Below are 19,839 nucleotides of genomic sequence, written 5' to 3'. Positions count from 1 at the left end.
AGGAGGGGATTTGAGGTCTGAAAAACTTGCTTACAAATCTAAGCTAGGCTGCTCATTGCCTTTGTGACTACAGTCAAATCACTCCCTTTCTGGACCTTGGGTTTCTTCATCTGTAAAATGAGAGCTTTGGCCTGGAGGGCCAGTGGAAGTTGGCCCCTTCTAGCTTGAAATATTCATTCCTTTAGAGTTCAATTTCTCCAGCCTTTCTTTCCACAGAGGTGGAACCAGAGGCTCAGAGAGGAGGGATTTGCACAGGATCACCTGGAGCTGGTGAGTGGCAGATGCCCAGGCCTCAAAACCCCAATGTCAGTGCTCTTAAAGCTGAATAAAGAGCCTTCAGAGATCATTTAGGCTAACCCCCTTGTTTGGTTTCTTAGCCAGAATGGAGGCATTTGTAGAATGCCTCACATCTCATTAATTTAATTAATTAAAAGGCGGTGTTTCAATGACACACTTTGTCAGAAACTTCATTACCCAAGCTTGACTAAGGGGAGGAGTGGAAGCCAGATTATTAACCCCCTTGTTCCACCAGACAAGGTAATTAAGGCCCAAAGAGGGGGAAAGGACTCACTCGAGGTCACACATTCTCAATCAAGAGCTTTGGCAGCCTCCTCTTAATTCCCTGGCAAGAGGAAGGCTGAAACTCTGCACTAGGTGCTCAGATGGGAAGGTGGGTGCACACATGTGATCTGGGATGTTGGAGGCTATACCAACATTGGCCATGGCCACCCATTATTCACCCAGCCCCAAACCTCACCTCCAGCCCTCCCTCCCAAGCCCTTCACTCCCCTCCCTCTTCAGTAGTAGATGGTTCATGAGTCTGAGCAAAGGTAGGGAGAGACAGAGGTCCCAGAGACAGCAGCCTGCTTTCCTGATGCCTCCTTCATTCCACAGAGGCTTGGCCTCGGGGAGTTGAGAGGGAGGGAGCACACTGTTCATAGATTCACAAAGTCTAGGTTCGCATGCCCCATCTCTGCTGTTTCTTACCTATTTGACCCCATGCAGGTCCCTTCCTGTTTCTGGGCCCATTTCCTCATCTGTAAAACAAGGGGCCTGGCCAAAGTGGTCTGAAAGAACCCTCCCAGCTCCGAATTCTCTGATGTATTTCCCATCAGTCACCCGAAGGGTCAGGGTCTAATTCCCTGGAGTCCTGCCAGGAGAATGGAGGGCTGAGCAGGCTCCAGTCCTGGGGGTAGGAGGAGGCCGGGCTTGTGGATTTCCATGCCAAGTACCCCTCCCCACAGGGGGAGGGAGCTGGCACCACTGCCTCTGCCAATCGGCACAGTCTGGTTAGGAAGCAGTCTGCTTGGACACCTGGTGTGGGCGGCGTTCCCCAAACAGCCAGCCTGCTGGGGAGACAATATTTGAAAAACACAGATTTGAAGTGGAGCTGGTTTGGGGAGTGGGGGGGGATGAGTCAGGGGGATGAAAGCCGTGCTGGGCCGCTCACTGCTATGGCTCTGGGAAAAGAGGGGGTGCTGGATGGGACGTGGGAACCCCTGCTCCTTCAGCCCATCTTCCTTCTCCCCCCAGGAAGTCCTCCTTTACCTCTAATCTGCATTTCTCTTGCTGTAGTGGATTCCCCATACCCAGGCTCAGAACTCTTCCTGCGTCTGAGGCTTCTGCTCCTATGTCTAACCCTTATTCTATTTCACTGGGTATCTTTGTGAGTCTGTCTCTCTGTCTTTTCTCCACCCCCCCCTTGTCTCCCTCCCTTCTTCCCTCCCTCCTCTCCACCCCCCCCCCATTCCCTTCAATAATCAAATCCAGGTTTTTTGAGTTGGGAGGAGATGCTTGGAGAATGGCCCCATCTCTCTTCCTTTCCTTTTCTGGCTGGAAGGGGAGCAGCCCCTTTTGTCAAGGGTGGGGGAGGGGGACCCTCCCGAGTCCTTTGGTCTGATAAGAATAGTTTGGGCTTTCTTGACAAAGGGCCAGACCCTCCTCTTCTTTGTTGGTGGGGAGATTGGGAGAACTAGGGGTTTTCTGGAGAGCTTCAGCCCTAGACTGGGCTTGCTGGGGCTAGGATAGGTAAACAGGTGGGGGCGGTGCAGCATTGGCTTGTTGGAGACATTGCCAACAAGGCCTCTTTGTCCAGAGGGGATGGGCCAAGACAACTGCACTGGTCAGGGCTCTCCATAGTTTAAGCACTGGTGAAATTGTTCTTTTGGTCCTGATGGGAGGCGAACTGTATATGGTCTGACCCAGGTTCTGTCTCTAGGTATCCTGAGGGCCAAGTTTGCCTCCCTCACCTGTGGATGCGCCCCATCATGCCCGCCATTGTCCTCCTCTTCTGGGCCTCCCTGCTGACCGGGGCTTGGCCTGCTGCCCTCTCCAAGGACTACCTCCTTGCCACCCCCAGGGTCCAGCTCTCCTTCAAAGGTAAGAGATGGTTCTCAGTTATCCGGAGCTGTGGGTTATCCAGTTTAGGAATTCTCTACCATCAGAATAGAATCCCAGGCTTCCCAGTGAAAGGCTCCTGGGTCCCTTCATCTGTACAGGCAGACCCAATCTCATCTTTGCCTAAGCCAGGCAAGGGAGGCAGGAAGGATATCATGCAATCGAACCAAAGCACAATGACTTTTGGGCCCTCTGCCAATGGTGTAGAGGTTTGGGATTTTCCATGGCACTGCCCCTGCTCCATGGACATGGAGGATTAAGAGGTAACAAGAGTCAGTCTCAGCCTCCAGAGAGCCAGGTGAGGAAGAGGAGTGTCTCTCCTGGGTCTATGGAGACAATGGGCTAATGGTTTGGGGAGGGGTGTCAGGATTAAGGTGGTTCTAGGGCTTCTCGGGGTGTCCTTCCTGGAGAATAGCACTGGATATTGGTCGATGCGCCCACCACTCACTCATGAATAGGATCCCCCTGCTTACTCAGCCCTCTTCTATACTCCATTGCAAGGGGATGGGACTAGAGGAGGCAGAGAAGGGTCAGAGGCAGGCTCTGCCATCAGAGAGCTCACAGTCTGGCATGGGGAGACAGAATCTAAATAGAGGGCACAGGGTGCAGTAGAAGGAACTGGACCAGCAGTGAGTGGACCAAGTTCCCGTCCTTACTCTGCCTCTGACACTGACTTCCTGTATGACTTGGGATCAGTCACTTTTCCTCCTCTGGGTGGTCCCTATCAGTTTTCCTCTGAAAAATGATGGGGTGGGACTAGATGATCCTTTCTAAGGGTTCTCTCCATCTTTTACCATTCTGTGGTTGTGCTAATGGTGAGGTGTGTGATTAAGATTTAAAGGGCCATGGGAGGGAGGGGAGAGAGGTCAAAGGTGAGCTGGACTCATCAGGAGAGCCTTCCCAGAGGAGGTGGGATTTGATTTGATTGCCACCCACTGGGACCTGGTGGAAATTGTAGCCCATGAAAACCACTGGGGTGAGTGTGTGCTTACACAGGCTGCTTTGTTAGAGGCTTTCTCCGCTTCCCTGGAGAGCCAGATGTCAGGACATTTTTTCCCCTTACCAGGGACACTTGGATGCACTTGGTATCTATGGACCCGAAACTGCCAGGGCTGGGATGGATAAGGTCACCCTAGAAGAGGGGCCAGGAGAGAGGGGCCCGTGTGCATCAACTCACATAGCTGGGCCCGGAGAGCAGTGGGCCCCCAGTACTGGACCTTTATTTGCTTACCTTCCCAAAGCTGCCTAAGGCCTGAGATTCTTGGAGGCTCCAGCTGAGTCCTCTATGGACAGGACCATTTCCAGGCTCCCCTTGAGCTGGTATTGCCAACAGATCAGGGAAGTGAGCTGTCTTTAATCAGCTTTTATGCCTCGATAACTTTTGTGTGCGAGTCTCTTTCCCTCTGGTGAGGCTCAGCAGGGGCAGGTGGGGGGCAGGGGCCAGGAGCCAGGGAAACTGCTGAGCTGTGGGTTTGAGAAATGGGAGGAGGAAGAGTTAATAGCTTTGGACTGTGAAATCCCCTCTACTCCCCCACCTCCTCAATGTCCGGCCCAGGCCCCAAAAGGTGAGAGATTTATTCTGCTGACACCTCCGCCTGGTCCCCTTGGCCCCACTTTTACACAGCAGCTGATTAATAAATCGAAGGCTGGCCACCCCTCTTTCTTTTTCCTTTCTGCCTACGGAGCCAGTCCATAGCTAGGAAGACCCCTCATTCTTCTCCTTCACTCTGCTCCTTCACAGCTATGTTTAGCATAGTGTTAAGTGCCCTGAGCTAGTGCTTGAACACTGAAATATTCCTAGCCAGTGTGTGGTGGTGGATCAGAGAATGGCCTGTTCTATTTGGGAAAGCTTCTTGGAAGGCATGGTGGAAAGAATCCTGGATTTAGAAGAAGCCTTTAGGAGCAGATCCCTTCATCTCTGGGCCTCAGTTTCCTCATCTGTAAAATGTAGGGGGAATGAGGAGGAAAGTGATCATATTTATACTGCTGGCCTTTGGAGCTGTCCGTTGGAAATTTCACTCCAGAATCCTATCAAAATGGGAATTTTTGTCTCCATCTCAGGGTCACAGGGCAGGATGGGCCTAAAGGTGAAGGCTAAAATCTATGGCTTTGTTGAGATGGAGAAGGGCAAGGGGCCACACATTTATTAAGCACCTACTATGTGCCAGTCATTGCACTGAGTGTTTTCCAAATATGATCCCATTCTATCCTCACAACAACGCTGAGGTAGGTGCTGTTATTATCCCCATATTATGGATGAGGAAACTGAGGCAGCTGGAGGTTTAATGACTTGCCCAGTCTATCCCCTTCTAACCAAGCCAGTACCTCAGAGGAGAGGATTCTGTTTGACCATTCAGGCTAGTTTGTTGATAGGTACCTAAAGTTGTGATACCCCCATGCCCAGGAAATCAAGTCTAAGGTCGTTAGTCCTAAGGTGACTTGCAAAGGGCTACTTGTCAAAATAACAGTCCAACACCTTGATCTCCTGCTTTCCCTGCAAAGGAGAATAATATCAAGGACTTTAGGGCTGGAAGGGATCTTAGACATGATTTAGCCAAACAATCTCATTTTACAGGTGGGGAAACTGAGTCTTAGAGCAGGAAAAATTACTTCAAGGTCATGCAGATAAGTTACAGAATAATAATTCATTTAAGTGTCAATCTTCTGAGGGCCTCCCAGAGGTTGTTTGCCCCCTAGGTGGGCAATGCCTCAGTTTTCCTACCTATGCCAAGGAGATAATGATCTAACAGAACCTCTTCCAAGCTGTTAAGATGAGATTGTTCAAGTGGCCGGACTGTTAAGGAGAAAAAGGACCAGACTTGGGATCAGGGGACCTCAGTCCAGCTCCCCAGCTCGGCCTTGATCTTTTGATAGGCCAGTCACGTCTCTAAGCTGAAGGAAAATGAGAGCTTTGGGCTAGATCATCCTGAAGGGCTCTTCTGCTTCTGTTTGGATTGCTCAGAAATTGGCTGTTCCCTCACAGGAATGGGCATTACCAGGCACACACAGGGGTGGCATCATTCTGCAGCAAGGGAAAGCTGAGGAGTTGGGTTGGGGTGGTAACTGGGGAGGCCAGATAGAGGGGACAGGGATCTGCCTGAACTCCGAGGCCAAGTTTCCATCTCTGGCTGGACACTCCATGGCAGGAGATGATGGAGTAAGGGGCCAGCTCAGTCTGGCCCTGATAAGGGGAGAGCAGATCAGTGTCTAAGGGTAGAGAAAAAACAAAGGCAGGAACCTGGTCTGAGACTGAACAGAGGCAACTCTTCCTCCCCATTGTAGGGGGAGCTGGCTAGGGGCTCCTGTGCCAGGGAAAAACCAGGGGAAAGGAATGGAGCTTCCCCCTCCCTCTGATAGAGCTCTTGATTTGTGGGAGGATGATAGAATACAAAAGACCCTGCCCTCAGAGAGCCAAGAGGGAGAAGGCCCCCTGCCCTCAGAGAGCCCATTGGTCTGAGGGCAAAAGCAGCTCAGTGGAGAAAAGAAAAGAATTTGCAAGATAGAAGATGATCTTTGACATCTTACTGCATGACCTCTGGCATGGTTTCTAACCTTTTGAAAAATAACCTTTCTTTTCTGTCCTAGTAACTAACTCTTGGGGCAGAAGAGCAAGGACTAGGCAAATGACTTGTCCAGGGTCACATAGCTGCAAAGTGTCTGAGGCCAAATTTGAATCCACCAACCAGACTCCAGGCTTGGTTCTCTATCCCCTGAATCACCCAGCTGCCCCTCTCTCTCAATCCTTTCTAACTTTGAAATGTAAAAATTCCATAGATGTAGACAAGCAAAGAGTTAAGTACTGCCTGGGCAGAATTGGGGAAGGGGGAAGTACAGTATGAGACAGGCTGAGAAGGCTTCCTGAGAGAATCCTTGAGCAGGAGTATAAGAATTCCACATTGGGGACATGAAGCTAGATTCACTAGAGCCCTGCTCCCAAGAAGCTTCTTCCTCATTATGGGAAACATTTGGAAGAATATTCTGCTAGAGAGATGACCATGTCACTTCCCTGCCATGGTGGCACTCTGATGCCTCTAGGATTGAATGAAAACTTTTCTGTTTGTCATTTAAGTCCTTCACAGGGGGGCAACTAGATGGCTCAGTAATTGAGAGGTCCTGGGTTCAAATATGGCCTCTGAAATGTCTCTGTCTGTCTCCCTGTTTCTCTCTCTGTCTCTGTCAGTCTGTCTCGATCTCCCCCTTTCCCTTCCCCATCTCCCTCTCCCCCTCTCTCTCAGTGACCCTGGCCAAGTCACTTAACCCCCATTGCCTAGCCCTTATGGCTCTTCTGCCTTAGAATCAATACACTGGATTGATTCATTCCAAGGCTGAAAGTAAGGATTTAAAAAAAGGCCGTCACAGTATAGCCAACCTTTCCCCCACCCCCCTGGTCAGCTCCTCCCTGTTCCTCATTCAAGACATTCCATCTCCTGGGTGAGAGCTTTTGTACTGGCAGTGCCTCAGGTCTGGAATGCACTCTCTCCTCACCTTCACCTCTTCGAAATAATCCCTAGTTTTCTTCAAACCTCAGAGGCTCCAGGCACACTTTCTACCTGTGCCCTTTCCTCATCCTGCTCTCTTAAAACAGCTTGTGCCTCCTGTCCTGAAAGTAATCTGTGGGGTGGCTAGGTGGCACAGTGGATAGAGCGACAGGTCTGGAGTAGTGAGGACCTTGTTCCAATCGGGCTTCATACACTTCCTAACTGTGTGGGACCTTGGGCAAATCACTTAACCCCATGTGCCTAGCCCTTGACCTTCTGTTTTAGAGTTATTACTAGGACGAAGGGAAAAAAGAGAGTCACTTGTGTTTACTTTGTAGATAGTTTATATTTACATTAACTGTGTACTTGTTTCTCCCCCCATAAAATTGCAGCTTCTGGAAGTGTAGGATGGTTTTGTTTTGGTATACAGTAGGCACTTGGGTTCCTTCTCTGAGACTGAGATGAATGCCAAGGGGAGGAGAGGGGGGGCGGGGAGACAGAGAGAGAAGAAGGGAGGAAGAATATTTCAGGGTTTCATATAGGGGATGGCCTCTGAGCAGAGCTGAGCCTTGAAGGGTAGATTTCTGCAATTAGAAATGGTATGAGGCGAGTGTAGATGATCTCCCAAGGTCTCTTCCAGCTTTCAGTCCTCCGATTATAATCTGGTGATTAGATAATTGCTCCAGCAGTGATTTGGAGAATGGATTGAAAGAAAGAGAGACCAGGCAGGTGGACCAGGTAGTAGCCTCTCATAGATGAGAGATAAGAAGAAATGAGGGCCTGAACTAGGATGATAACCATTAGATTAGAGAGGACAGATGAACTAGAATAACAATGTCAATTATAGCTGGTTGAAATAGCATTTGAAGACATGTTAGGGTTCTTATATTTTGTTTTCCCATCATCTTCAATTTCTAAATACCCTTCCTCACCTCCCAATGAATGAAAGAGAGTTGACAAAGCTAACCACCACATTATTCAAGTTACAGAATATACAGGGCATCCTCAATGTCTTCATGCAATTTCTTTTTAAAATAGCCTCTACTTTCTGTTTTACAATCAATCAGTTAATCAATCAGTTCCAAGGCAGAAGAGCTGTAAGGGCTAGGCAACTGGGGTTAAGTGACTTTCCCAGGGTCACATAACTATGTGTCTGAGGTCAAATTTGAACCCAGGACCTCCCATTTCCAGGCCTGGCTTTCTATCCACTGAGCCCCCTCAATGTCTCATTGTTGTTTTAAGCTATAAAAATTTGGGAGTGTGTGAATTAATGGGTAGTTAAGCTCTCGAAGCTTAAAATTGCACTAAGACTTTGGGGATAGCCTGTATGCTATTTACTACCTCCAGAGCCCCCCACCTCAACAACGAAGGGAGGGTTGTGAATGCCTACATCTCTTTTGGGGACCAAGCTCAATCATAACCATATTGCAACATTCAGTTTCAATTTTGTTATTCTTCCCTCTTGCATTGTTGCCCTCATTGTATATGTTGCTTGCTTTCCTGGTTCTGCTTATATCACTTTGTATCAATTCATATAAATCTTCTCGTGTTTCTATGGATTCTTTGTATTTATCATTTTTCATATGGATACTACAGTTTGGGTAGCCATTCCTCATCAAATGTCATTTACTTTGTTTCCAGTTTTTGCTCCCTACCACAAAGTTTTACATAGTTTCTCTGTCTTGACTCTTACTTCACTGAAGGTATTATACCCATTTTGCAGATAAGGATGCTAGGGCTCAGAGAGATTTACTGGTCTGTCCAGAGTCACTCATCTAGGAAGTTTTGGTGAGCCTTCGAAAGGTTAAATCCTTGTGGATGGTCTCACACAGCTATTGAGTGTCCAGGCCAGTTTGGAAGTCCAGTACAACATGTCCAGCTCTCTTAATGGATCTTGCTGCCCCTGGAGCCCTTGTCCTTCTTTCTCTCCCTCCCCCTCCTTGCTCAGATAACAGAGGGATTGGAGCATTTAAAATTCCTTGTGGTTGAGACTCTAAATGGGGATTTTAAAAGCTGCCACCACCCCTGCACTTAACTTAGCTGGGAGCCATCCCAGCCTTAGCTTCAGTCTAGGGGACCTGCCCATTAAGCAGCAGGGGAGGTGTGAAGGCCCCACATCTCCATTGTTCTCTCCTTGTAAATGTTTACCCTCCTCCAGGAAGGTAACCCCCCCACACCCCTTGTCCCTGCTGTGAACTCAGAATTATGTTGTGGTAGGGAGGAGGTGCCCTAAAACCAAGCCTCCTGAGGTCTGGCAGTAGGCTTGGGGAGGGATCGAGGGGGCTGCTTTTCAACTAGGGAAACTGAGGCACAGGGCAGGCTAGACCTTCCTGCCCTCACCACAGGGCTGGGAATGTACTGGGTACTTTCAAACAAGAGCAACTTAATATGTAATTGTTGAATTCAAGTGAACCCACGAGTCAGTCAGTAAACAGTTATACCACGTTTACTCCTACAATGGGCTCTCCTAAGGGCTGGGGATACAGAAAGAGGCCAAAGATAGTCCCCAGGACTAATCTATCTGTTCAGAAGGCCAGATTCCCAGCGAGGCAACTGCTAGGCAGAAAAAACAGGCCCATACCTAGCCAGAAAGAGCCCTGGTTTTGGACTAGGTTCAAATCCTGGTTTTGGAAAATCTATTTACCTCCCCAGGCCTCGGTTTCTTCATCTGTAAAATGGGTATGATACCCCTGGTCACCACCTCCTTCCCAGATGGTGTCAATGAAAGCATTTTGCACATGCTCTTGTTAAAAGAAGACAGAAACAATCATTTTCAGTTTGGAGCTGTTCACTCTTTGATTAGTATTTGGGGGATGAATTTTTCAGCCACCACAACTCTAAAAGCTCTCATCCCCCACGTGCACCCCCTCCTGAGGAGCAGTGACTTTCCCCTGACACAGAGAAAAGGGCCCAGAAGGGTGTGATTAATTAGGGGGACCCTGCACTTCTGCTGACTGTCCCAGGGGTTCACGGTCCAGGACTTCCATCTGGGTAGAACAAGGTGGGATTAAAAAGGGAGACTGGAGCCCAGTCAGAGGAGAAGAGCTGGCCTCCATCCAGAGGTCCCTGGAGTGCCTAGGTACCTCCTCCTCCTTCTCCTCCTCCAGGTGGGTGCAGGAGGGGGGTACATCAGTGCCCTTGTCCTCCTGGGAGCCAGTGGCTGGGTCTCGAGCCTTGGGCCCGAGGCTGGGTGGTTCCCGGGCAGAGCTGAGGAGTGTTGGCTGCCCGTGTGAGCTGGCTCTCAGGCTGGAGGGGAAGGGATGAGCTGAGAGTTGTTTCCGAGAGTTAATTCCTGGCAATGCTGCCTTCCTTCCCATCGAGTTTCCCAAGGAAAGGGCAGGGGGTGGGGCTGTTCTGCTGGGCCTGAGCCTCTACCAGGCCCAGCCTCCTCTCCAACCCTAAACAAGCAGGCAACTATTTTTATTTGATTCCAAGATAAAAATACCTCATTCTTTCAGCCCCTGCTCCCACTGGATTTAGGGACAGTCTTCTCTCCACCTCCCATCTAATAGCTGACATTTACAAAGCTCAAGTGGACAAAACCACTTACATATAGCATTTCTTCCGTCCTGCTAAGAGCTAGTGGAAGAATTCTTCTCCCCATTTTACAGGTGATTATAATGGAGGCCCAAAGAGTTTAAGTGACTTGCCCAGGCACATACAACAATTAGTAGCAGAGCCAGGATCAGAGCTGGAAAGAATTGGGGAAGTAGAAGAGCTGAAAGTTGAGATGTCTCCTGGCTCCAAGCCCTGGTGGGAGGTGACAGGGGAGAAGCTCCCTGGAGTAGAGGGACCAGCCAAGGCCTCTGGGCCCTGGACCCTGGCCTCGCTAGCTCTGGTGGGGGAAGAGGGGTCATCTGTGTAAGTGTTTTATGTTAAGGATTGAGTTAATGGCCCTTCACTGCCATTAGGCTAATGGTTTAGAAATGAGTAAGCAGGGAGTCTGGCCATCCCTCGTCTCCTTGGGAATCCCTCCTCAGGCATGGTGAGTGGTTAAGGCCAGTGGCACTAGGTTGGCAGCCTTTGCCTCAGGGCTAGGGGAGCAGAGATGGCCTGCCCCCTCCGGAGCCTCAGATCATGACTCAGGGGTGTTCAAAGAAATGGCCCAGGGGATGGGGATAGTTCTCCAGCTCATTCATTCCCTCTCTCCTCCCAGGGCTATCTTAAGGGCAGCCCTTTACAAATCCAAAAAAAACTTTAAGGTGGGGACTGGCAGTGGGATGGAGCAAAAAGTACTGGAGAGCTTGGACTTAAGAGAGCTGGGTTCAAATGCTGGCACTGCAGGCTAGAGTAACCCAGGCTCCCTTTGCTGGTCCTATTTTCCTCCCTTGGGCTTCCCCATTAGCTAGAAAAGGATCATCTATATATTGACCAGCCTCTGGACTCGTAGGTCTTATTCCTTCCCATAGAAGACAGGATTAGAACTGGCTTCCTTTGCCTTAGATAGGAAGCCCTCTGTGGAGTGAAGTCAGGATTTACCTTGGGAATATGGGAAATAATAACCACAGATTCTCAGACTTAGAGCTAGAAGGGACTTTTATTGTTGTTTCTGTCTCTTTGTGACCCCATTTGGGGTTTTCTTGGCAAAGATATTGGAGTGGTTTGCCATTTCCTCCTCCAGCTCATTTTACAGATGAGGAAACTGAGGCAAACAAGATTGTGACTTGCCCAAGGTCATATAGCTAGTTATTATCTGAGGCCAGATTTGAACTCAGGTCTTCTGATTCCATCCCTGGTACTCTCTCCACTGCCTTCCTCCCTCCAGCTGCCCAAGGATGGACCTTAGAGGTCTTCTATTCTGCCCTTCTTCCTTTCTTTCATGTTGAGCCCCGGGGCCCAACAGGTAGTTGATGACAGAGATGGGTTCTGAACCCAGGACCACCAATCCCAGGGCCAGTGTACTGCCTCCCTTCTGTAGAAATGCAGATTAATTTCCTTATCAGATCAAAAGCTCGCCCTACCCTCCCATGGTCTGGGAGTACGAAAAGTAGGTTATAATGAGAAGTATGGGGAAGTCCTTTTTCTCTCCAAGGAGGAGAACTGAGACTCCTCCCTCAGCCCAGAGCAGATCATGTGGGTCTCCCAGAGTCAGAGGCAGAGCCAAGGGAAGAACTGAGGAGTTCTAGGTTCCCTGACTGAGCAAAGCTAATTAGGAAGATAGCTCTTTCGAGGCAGAAGCAGCTGGGGTTCCAGGATTGGGGGGCGGGGCGGTTAGGGGTAACCTTCAGACTACACAGCCAGATTTGGCTTTGCAGGGGAACAGTGAAGCTTCTCCCCCTTCTTCCTCAGCCCGCCCCCCTCCCCAGCCTCCTTGGGTTTTCATTGGCATCGAAAGCCACTAGTGCATACTCAGTAAGTAAATCATGTTACTTGGCCCTCCCAACCTCTTAGTAATCATAAAGAATTTAAAGGAAAACCGCTGAGATGAGATTTTTATCTTGGCTCATAAAGACTTCTTTCATCAAGTCTTGGATGCTTAGAGGGCACCGAAAACCTCCACCTGTGCCTTTCTACCAGCAGGGCTACCTTCCTGGAAAAAGAGGGGACATCGGGGCCACCTCTGCCCCTCCTCTCAGAATATGGATCCCTGGGAGCCTAAGGGACCTTGATCTGTGTGTGTGTGTGTGTGTGTGTGTGTGTGTGTGTGTGTGTGTGTATGAGAGAGAGGGAGAGAGGGGGGTGGGGGGAGACACAGAGTAAGAGAGAGACAGAGTGGGGAGAGGGGAGAGAAGAGAGAGAGAAGTGAAAGAGTAAGTGAGTGTGAGTGTGGGGAAGGAATGAAACTGAAGCTCACTTGGGGTTACCTGCCTAGGGCTTGCCATCTCATCCCAAGACAGGCCAGTTAGAAGACCTGAACTCAAGTCCCAGCCTTCTGTAGTGCAAGGAGCATGGATTTGGAGTCACAGTCTGAGTTCAAATCTAAACTGTTCCTTACTACCTAGATGACCTTGGATAAGTCACTAGTTTTGTCTAGGGTCTTAGTTTCTTCCCCTGTAAAAGAAGGAGGTTGGGCTATGTGATCTCTAAAGTCCCTTCTAGCCTAAAAGCTGTGTTTGCATGATTCTGGCCTCTGAGGAAAGGGAGAGTGTCTCCTTTCCACTTAGGTTTGGACTAAGTTTGCCCTATGGTATCCTTTTAGAAGTGGACTGGGCTCGCCTGAGTCTCCCCTCAAAGCAATCCCCACAAGACTCAGCTCTTCCTGATACTATCCTGTAATTGCCTTACATTTTCCCCAGTCACCTGTGCTTCTGAGAGCATCCTGGCACCCCACCCTTTGGCTGGGGCTAAATGTATGGCCCGGGCTTCTTTTCCTGGTCTGGGCTACCCCCTTAACTAGAGGGAGGTCACCCACTGCCCAGCCTCTGGGCTCATAAGTCTTGCCCTTCCTACAAAAGCCAGGGATAAACCTGGCTTCCCTTGCCTCAGATCCGGAGCCGTTAGGGCAGGGAGAGCCAGAGTTGCCCTTGTCTTCCTCCTCGATGGAATGTTGATGCGAGGATGGGATAAAGTTTTTGTTTTGTCCCCTTCTTTCTTCTGAGGCTTCAGGAGGTGTGTGCTTGGAAATCCAAGGCTCCCCACCCCAAGCCCTGGAGAGAGAATGGAATTCAATCTCTTTCCCCTCTCCCCTCCTTTCCTCTGCTTTGTTCCTGCCTACAAAGCCTTGGGGGGGGGGCATCCTAGCCCCTTGGCCCAGAGCCTCTGAGAAGATGAGAGATCCTTGCTACATATTTCTTAGAAATAGGAAGAAACCTTTTCCAGGAGACTCTGAACTCTGATGCCAGAAAGCTCCAATTTAGGCCCAGCGGCACAGCCCACATGGTCCGATGAGTCTTTCCCTGGCCTTGTGCCCCCTCTCTCCCTCCCTCTCCACAGGGTCAGAGAGGAAAGGGGGCAGGACTCTAGCCCACGGTCAGGGTTGGGGGGGGAAGACTCTGGCCTCTGTCTGGCCTCGTGGGGACTGGCCTGGCCTAGCCTGACCAGATCAGAGAATACTGGGCTTCCAGAGCAAAGTAAGCTCTGTCCATTATCCAGCAGGGCAAGAGGAGGCCAGAGATTCCCTGGCTAATGACAGCCAGGAGTTGGGCACTGCCAGCAGGCGCAGGTCCTGCTAAAGTGTCAGAGCTCTTTCCTGTGTGCTCTGTGCCCACCCGACCTAGAGCTGGCTCTGCTGCTTCCTAGCTGTGTGATCCCGGAAGGTGGAGAGCCCAAGCCCAGATCTTGAATGTGTAGCTTAAATGTGGGTGTGCTGTTTCTCTGCAGAGTAGAAGGTCCTCAAGCGCAGGCTGGGCTATTTCATTCCTCTCTTTGATATCCCACCAGCTAGCACAGGGCCCAGCACACAGCAGGAGCTTTATAAATGCTGATCATAATGACTTTGGACCAGTTGCTTCTCTCCTGGAATTCCGTTTCCTTCGCCATCAAATAAGGACAATCACCGGGCACTCTCTACCTCTGACTTGTCCCACAAAAGGGATGAGGACCAGGCCTGTGACTTCACTGACTCCCTCTGCCATCCCAGGTCAGCGCATTAAAGCCTTTTTGGCCAAGTCAGGCCTCGAACCCCAATATTCCTGGCTTTGTGACTCTCTCTTCCTGCACTGTACCTACCATGTGCTTTGTAATGGCCCTAGAAACAGACGAAGAAATGTGAGTTGTTGTCAAGGCTGAGGGTGACTAGGAGGCCCTTGACAAATCCAGAAGCAAGAATCAATAAAACTGCCGACCTTGTGGACTGGGTGGCTACTGGGGATAGAGTGCCAGGCCTGGAGTCAGAAAAACCTGAGTTCAAATTCAGCCGTGGCAAGTCACGTAACGTTGTTTGCCTCAGTTTTCTCATCTGTAAAATGAGCTGGAAAAGGAAATGGCAAACCACTCCAGTATCTTTGCCAAGAAAATCCCAAATGGGCCCATGAAGGGTCAGACCTGATGGACACAGGTTGGCCTGAGGACTAGCATTATGTCAGGTGGGGAGTTTCCTTGTGGGAAGGAGTTTCATTTTCCTCTGATTCTCCCTGAGAAGCTGAACACTAGAGGTTAGCAGCCCTGGGGAGAAAGGAAGCTTCCAGAGCCTTGGGGATGGGTTATAGCCATCCTAGAATGGAGACCCCAAAGCTGGGGGAGAGGGGGATCATGGAGTGGGAGAAGGGGATTGTTGAGCCCAGCCCTGTGGCTAGGCACTGGGGGAAATGGATGAGAGGAAGCCGAGTGAGAAGAGACCCTGTCCTGGGGGCACTTGGCATGAGGGGGTGCTGAGGAGCTCACTGGCTGGAGTCCCGGGAGATCAGTCTGGACTAAGAGGTGATGAATGTTTTGGCTTCCTAGTGCCAGAGGGCTTCTTCAGGCTATGTAATTAGGGAAGGCTTCTGGAGGAAGTAGACACTTAAACTCATGATCTGGACTCTCAAGGAACCATTTCTAGGAGGGTCCCCTCCTTTTACAGCTGAGGAGACTGGAAGACACTTGCCTATTAGCATAGCTGGGAGGGGACAGAGTTACGATTTGAATTCAGGTCCTCAGATTCCAAACGGACTGTATTTCTCTCCTACTCAACATTTCTCCTTTGACCCAAAAGGGCCAGGTGGGGAACTGGGGGTGCTTCCAGGTTAAGGAAACAACATTAACACATAGAGTGGAGAATGCTGCCCTGTCCATGTAGGAGGTTGGTCTAACAGGAGTGGGCAGAAGCCCAGCTTGAAGGGAGGAGTTAGACCAGGGCTCCTCAAGCAGACTCCCAGTTCTTGATTGCTGTGTGACCTAGGAAAGGTCGCTGCCCCTCTCTGGGCTCCAGATCTAAATTAGGCTGAGCTCAGAGCAGTCAGGGAGTGGAGAGGCAGCAGGGGAGAAAATTCAAACCCTTTGGCAAGAAAGTGCTGGCAGCATTAGGAGCCAGGGGATCGTATGCCTGGTATTTGAATCTTTTTCCAGAATTATTTATGGCCTGCTGTCCCCCAAAGCAGAATAGCAGATGGACCACACCACCCTCTGAGGCTGGAGGAAAAGTCTGCATGCCCCAGGCAGGGGAAGACTGGAAGGCAGGAAGCCTGGGTCCCCATCCCAGGAGGGCCAGAGAGCTTATAACCATTTCTCACACTCATCCGGTCCTTTCTTCTTCCCCAAATGTTTTTCCAATCCTAGATCTCATTTCATCCCTCACAGAGCCCCTGGGAAGTGAATAAAAGCATAGAGATTATTATAACCCCATTTTATGGAGGAGGAAGTTGAGGCCTAGAGAAAAGAACTGACCTCAAGGGTAGAGGCTCATCGCTTTAGAGCTGGCCCCGAGAGGTCATCTAGCACAATCCCATCATCTCCCAGTGGCGCAGAGGGGAAAGCTGCCACCAGAGAGGTGATGCCAGAGGCCCATCCATGAGCATCACATCCGTCCCCTTCCCCAGCCCATAGCCGAGTGAGCTCTGAACTGGAGGTTCCCGAGACAGCTTCCAAGGTGAAGTCAACAGCCCTGCGGGTCTGGGATCACTGTTTTTCCTCTTCAGACCCCCTGCCTAGACATCTTCCTTCCCCCTTCTTCCCTCCCCAGTCTCTGCTTCCTGTTCCTGCTACTCCCATCACCAGGAAGGCGGTGTGGGGCACCAGGCCCAAGCCCAGGAGCCGGTACCCCCTCATGCTAGGTCTGGCTCAGCCAGGAGCTTGCTGTACACAGGGGCTGTGGCCAGAGGCTTTTTGGTCCTAGACTTGGCTGTGTCAGAGCTTGGAAGGGACCCTGCAGATGAAGTCCAACCCCTCCTCCATTTTGTAGAAGATGAATCTGAGGGAGAAGAGGGTAATGGACTTGTCCAAAGCCACCCACTGAGGGACAGAGCCGGGATTAGAACCTTCCAGTTCTTGACTCTTCATCTAGGGTTTTCCCTCCTTCCCACCACCCACTCCCTCCCTCGTTGCCCCTTCTCAGGCCCTGATAACTTTCTTCTTCTGTAAACTCAAGGAGTTGTGAGAGATGATCTCTGGGGCCTTGCAATCAATGTTTGAATTGAATCAAGCCGGGGTGTTCTGGGAGCTGCCCCAAGTGGAATACCTGGCAGGCCAGTGTCCGAAAGGACTGGCCAAAGGCTTAGGTCCTGGCTGTTTTCTTCCTCCTAGAAGGAGCCAGCTTCAGAGCAGGGCCTCTCTGGGTCCCACCAGGCTTTCTGGAAATGATCCCTAAGGAGGGGTTAATGAATGACCACAAGGCTCCCAGCCCAGCCAGAAGCCACCTTCCCACTCAGAGAGAAGGAAAAGCTGACCAGGTTTGGAGATGGGAGTTGGGGAAGGAGAAGAGATTCCTCAGAGTCTATCTGCCTCTTCCCCCCCACCCCCACCTCCCCACTGATGAGTGAGGGTGATTTATGGGTGTAAATGAGCCATAGAAAGTTTGTTGTGGTTTGTGCAGGGACCCACCAGGAGCCAGGGAGGAAGGGCCGAGGGGTTTCCGGGCCAGACCTGGAATGTTTGTTTGCAGGGAGGGGACCTGGGGGAAAAATCCAAGTTAGGAAGGGGACCCGGGTTGGGGGTCCCTACTTCCCCTGGGAAGCAAGCTCTAGCCTGCCTCTTGACAGGTCCCAGATGCCTTGGACCTCCTGCCTGGCCCTCCCTCAGTTTTTCCTACCTGTGGAGTTCTTTTTAATAACCAACTACTCCGTCTCTATGCAGAGATGCTACCTGTTGTCCTTCTGGGGCCTCAGAGTCATCCTGTAACTTGGGAAGGGTGGGGGCTATTAGCCCCAGTTTGTGGAGGTGGAAACTGAGGCCAGAGGAGGGGAAGAGACTTGTCCAAGGCCACACACTTGGTGGTGGAGCCAGCAGAGCCAAGATCCAGGCTCAGGTCTCCTGACTCCAGGCCAGGGCTCTTCCCCTTCTAGCCTGCCAAGTTCCAGGCAGTGATTTTCCCCCCTCTCCCTTCCCTTGGGACAGGCAGGGGGTGGAGAAAAAAAATTCTCTAAATTCAGCCTCAGAAACAGCTCAGGAATTCTTCCCTTCTAATAATCCCTCCAAATCCTTTGATAAAGACTTTGGATGCAGGGTGTGTATGCTTAGAGCTGGGGGAAGTGGGATGGAGAGAATTTGGGGGTGAAGGGGACAGATGGGCCCCAAGGGGATCTGGGAGGCCCCATCCTCCATGCCCCATCCTATACAGCAGGGAAAACCCACCTGCTGCCCTGTATACATTCAGGGGTGCCAGAAACACTCAAAATTCACACCAGGGAGTCCAGGCGTGTGCCTGTGCAACCACACACAACACCTGCTTCCACACATACACACAAGCACACACACATGCGCACCTATCTCCATAGGGGTGGGAACCGTACCAGCTCATAGACACTTGTGCCCACATGGTCATAGGTGACCTCATAATGGGGCAGAGGGCCTGCCCAGACCCTTCAAACACTGGACCTGAGAGGGCCATCACCCATCTGCCTGTGTAGCCATAATTGGTCCCAGCAGCACGAGTAGAAACTCTGTTTCTTCCTGTTAGGGTCAGTGGAAGGCTCAGTGGTGATGAGAACAAATGGACACACAGACAATCCCAAAGGGTACCCACCCCTCTACCCCAGCTGGCCCGGATCACTCCCTGTCTGAGCTTCTGACCCTCCAAGGGTCTTTTCTACAGTCCTCTGCTTTCCCCTTGAAGGGACTTTGGGGCTCTGACCCCCCCACACACACAAGTGGCTTCGCCTGCCACCCACCCCGCTTTCCTTCTCCACCTCCTTGCCTCTCTTTCCATCCTCATTTTCCTCATTCTGTATCCTCTGTTTCAGTGACATCTTTCCCTCTCTCCATCCTTCGCCAGCATTTTGGGGGTTTAAGAAAGATGGAACGCTCTCGTGGGTAGATAAACTGAGGCACTAGATGGTGCAGAAATTTGCCCAAATAGAGAATCACAATCGGGTCTGGACCTGGGGTTCCTGGCCCCCAAACGTGTCTCTCCTCCCATCCTGATTCCCGTGTGCCCACTTCTGATCCTTTCCAGGCAGTGCGGACCTATGTGCAACCTCGAGGACATTAAACAGACGTGTTTTTAAAACATGATCCCACATACACACATCCCCATCCATGTGCTGTGCTTAAAGCCTTTGCCCATCAGGTCCTGTCTGGACTGGTCCGGGCTGGTGGCGACAGGTCTGATGCCATCTCCAGTGATCTGGAAAGGTCAGGGGAGACCGTGGGAGGCAAAGGCAGTGGGTCAGCAAGGAGGCCAGAAGGGGGTCCTTTTCCCTCCCCCTCACCTGCTCTCCTGGAAAGGCCAAAGGTGGCCTTTGGCTCAGCCCAGTCCTGTTGTCCTGGGTTACAGGGAGCAGTGGGAGGGCTCAGCCCTGCCCAGGACAATGTTGTCTCTTTGGGGATGGGATGAACAGCTAGGCTTGGGGCAGTGTATGATCTGGACAGCTTTGGGCAGGGGCAGGTGGGGGATTACCCCAAAAGGTGTCGGGCTGACCCTTCCTGCCTCAGTCCCCCCCCAGCCCCCAAACACACACACAGGCTCCCTAATCCACCCCAAGGCATTGTGTTTTTGAGGGGCTGGGGCTAGGTTTGGAGTCGCAAAGACCTGTGCTGGAACCCCAGCTCTCCCAGTTCAAAGCTGTGTGACTCAAAACAAATCATTTTACATCTCTGAACCCGTTTCCCCATCTGCAAACGGGAGGTGATAATAGCATTTATCTCCCAGGATTATTGGATAAGAGAGGTAAAGGCTTTTAGATAGAGTGGAAAGCACTTTACCAGGCCTGAGACTCCAGGGCCCTGTCAGGTGTTATTATACTGTGTCATTCATCTATTCAGAAGCTCTCAATGGCTCCCATTGTCAACAGAATCAAATCTCAACTTCTGATCTTAGCATTTGTGGCCCCGTGGAATCTGGCTCCTGTCTAGCCTGATCTCTTCCAACACTGTGTTTTGCCCAAGCTGAACTCCTGACCACTGGTCTCATGCTGCTCTGTCCTTTCTCCCTTATTTAGAATGGACTCTCCCT

The 19,839-nt window shown here is 50.8% G+C and overlaps 1 protein-coding gene across 3 annotated transcripts in view; it reads left to right on the top strand.

Annotated features, from left to right (window-relative positions):
* SEMA3F (semaphorin 3F) overlaps nucleotides 1-19,839 on the top strand; it is a 71,721-nt gene that overhangs the window by 12,922 nt on the left and 38,960 nt on the right. For all 3 annotated transcript variants that reach the window (XM_016424396.2, XM_056805038.1, XM_007499947.3), the window contains exon 2: nucleotides 2,219-2,379. In XM_016424396.2, the coding sequence (XP_016279882.2) occupies nucleotides 2,219-2,379 (161 nt within the window). The remainder of the gene's footprint in view (nucleotides 1-2,218; nucleotides 2,380-19,839) is intronic.

Source organism: Monodelphis domestica, chromosome 7 (genome assembly GCF_027887165.1).
Source record: "Monodelphis domestica isolate mMonDom1 chromosome 7, mMonDom1.pri, whole genome shotgun sequence".
Lineage (NCBI taxonomy): Eukaryota > Metazoa > Chordata > Mammalia > Didelphimorphia > Didelphidae > Monodelphis > Monodelphis domestica.
This window is presented reverse-complemented; position numbering and strand designations above follow the sequence as displayed.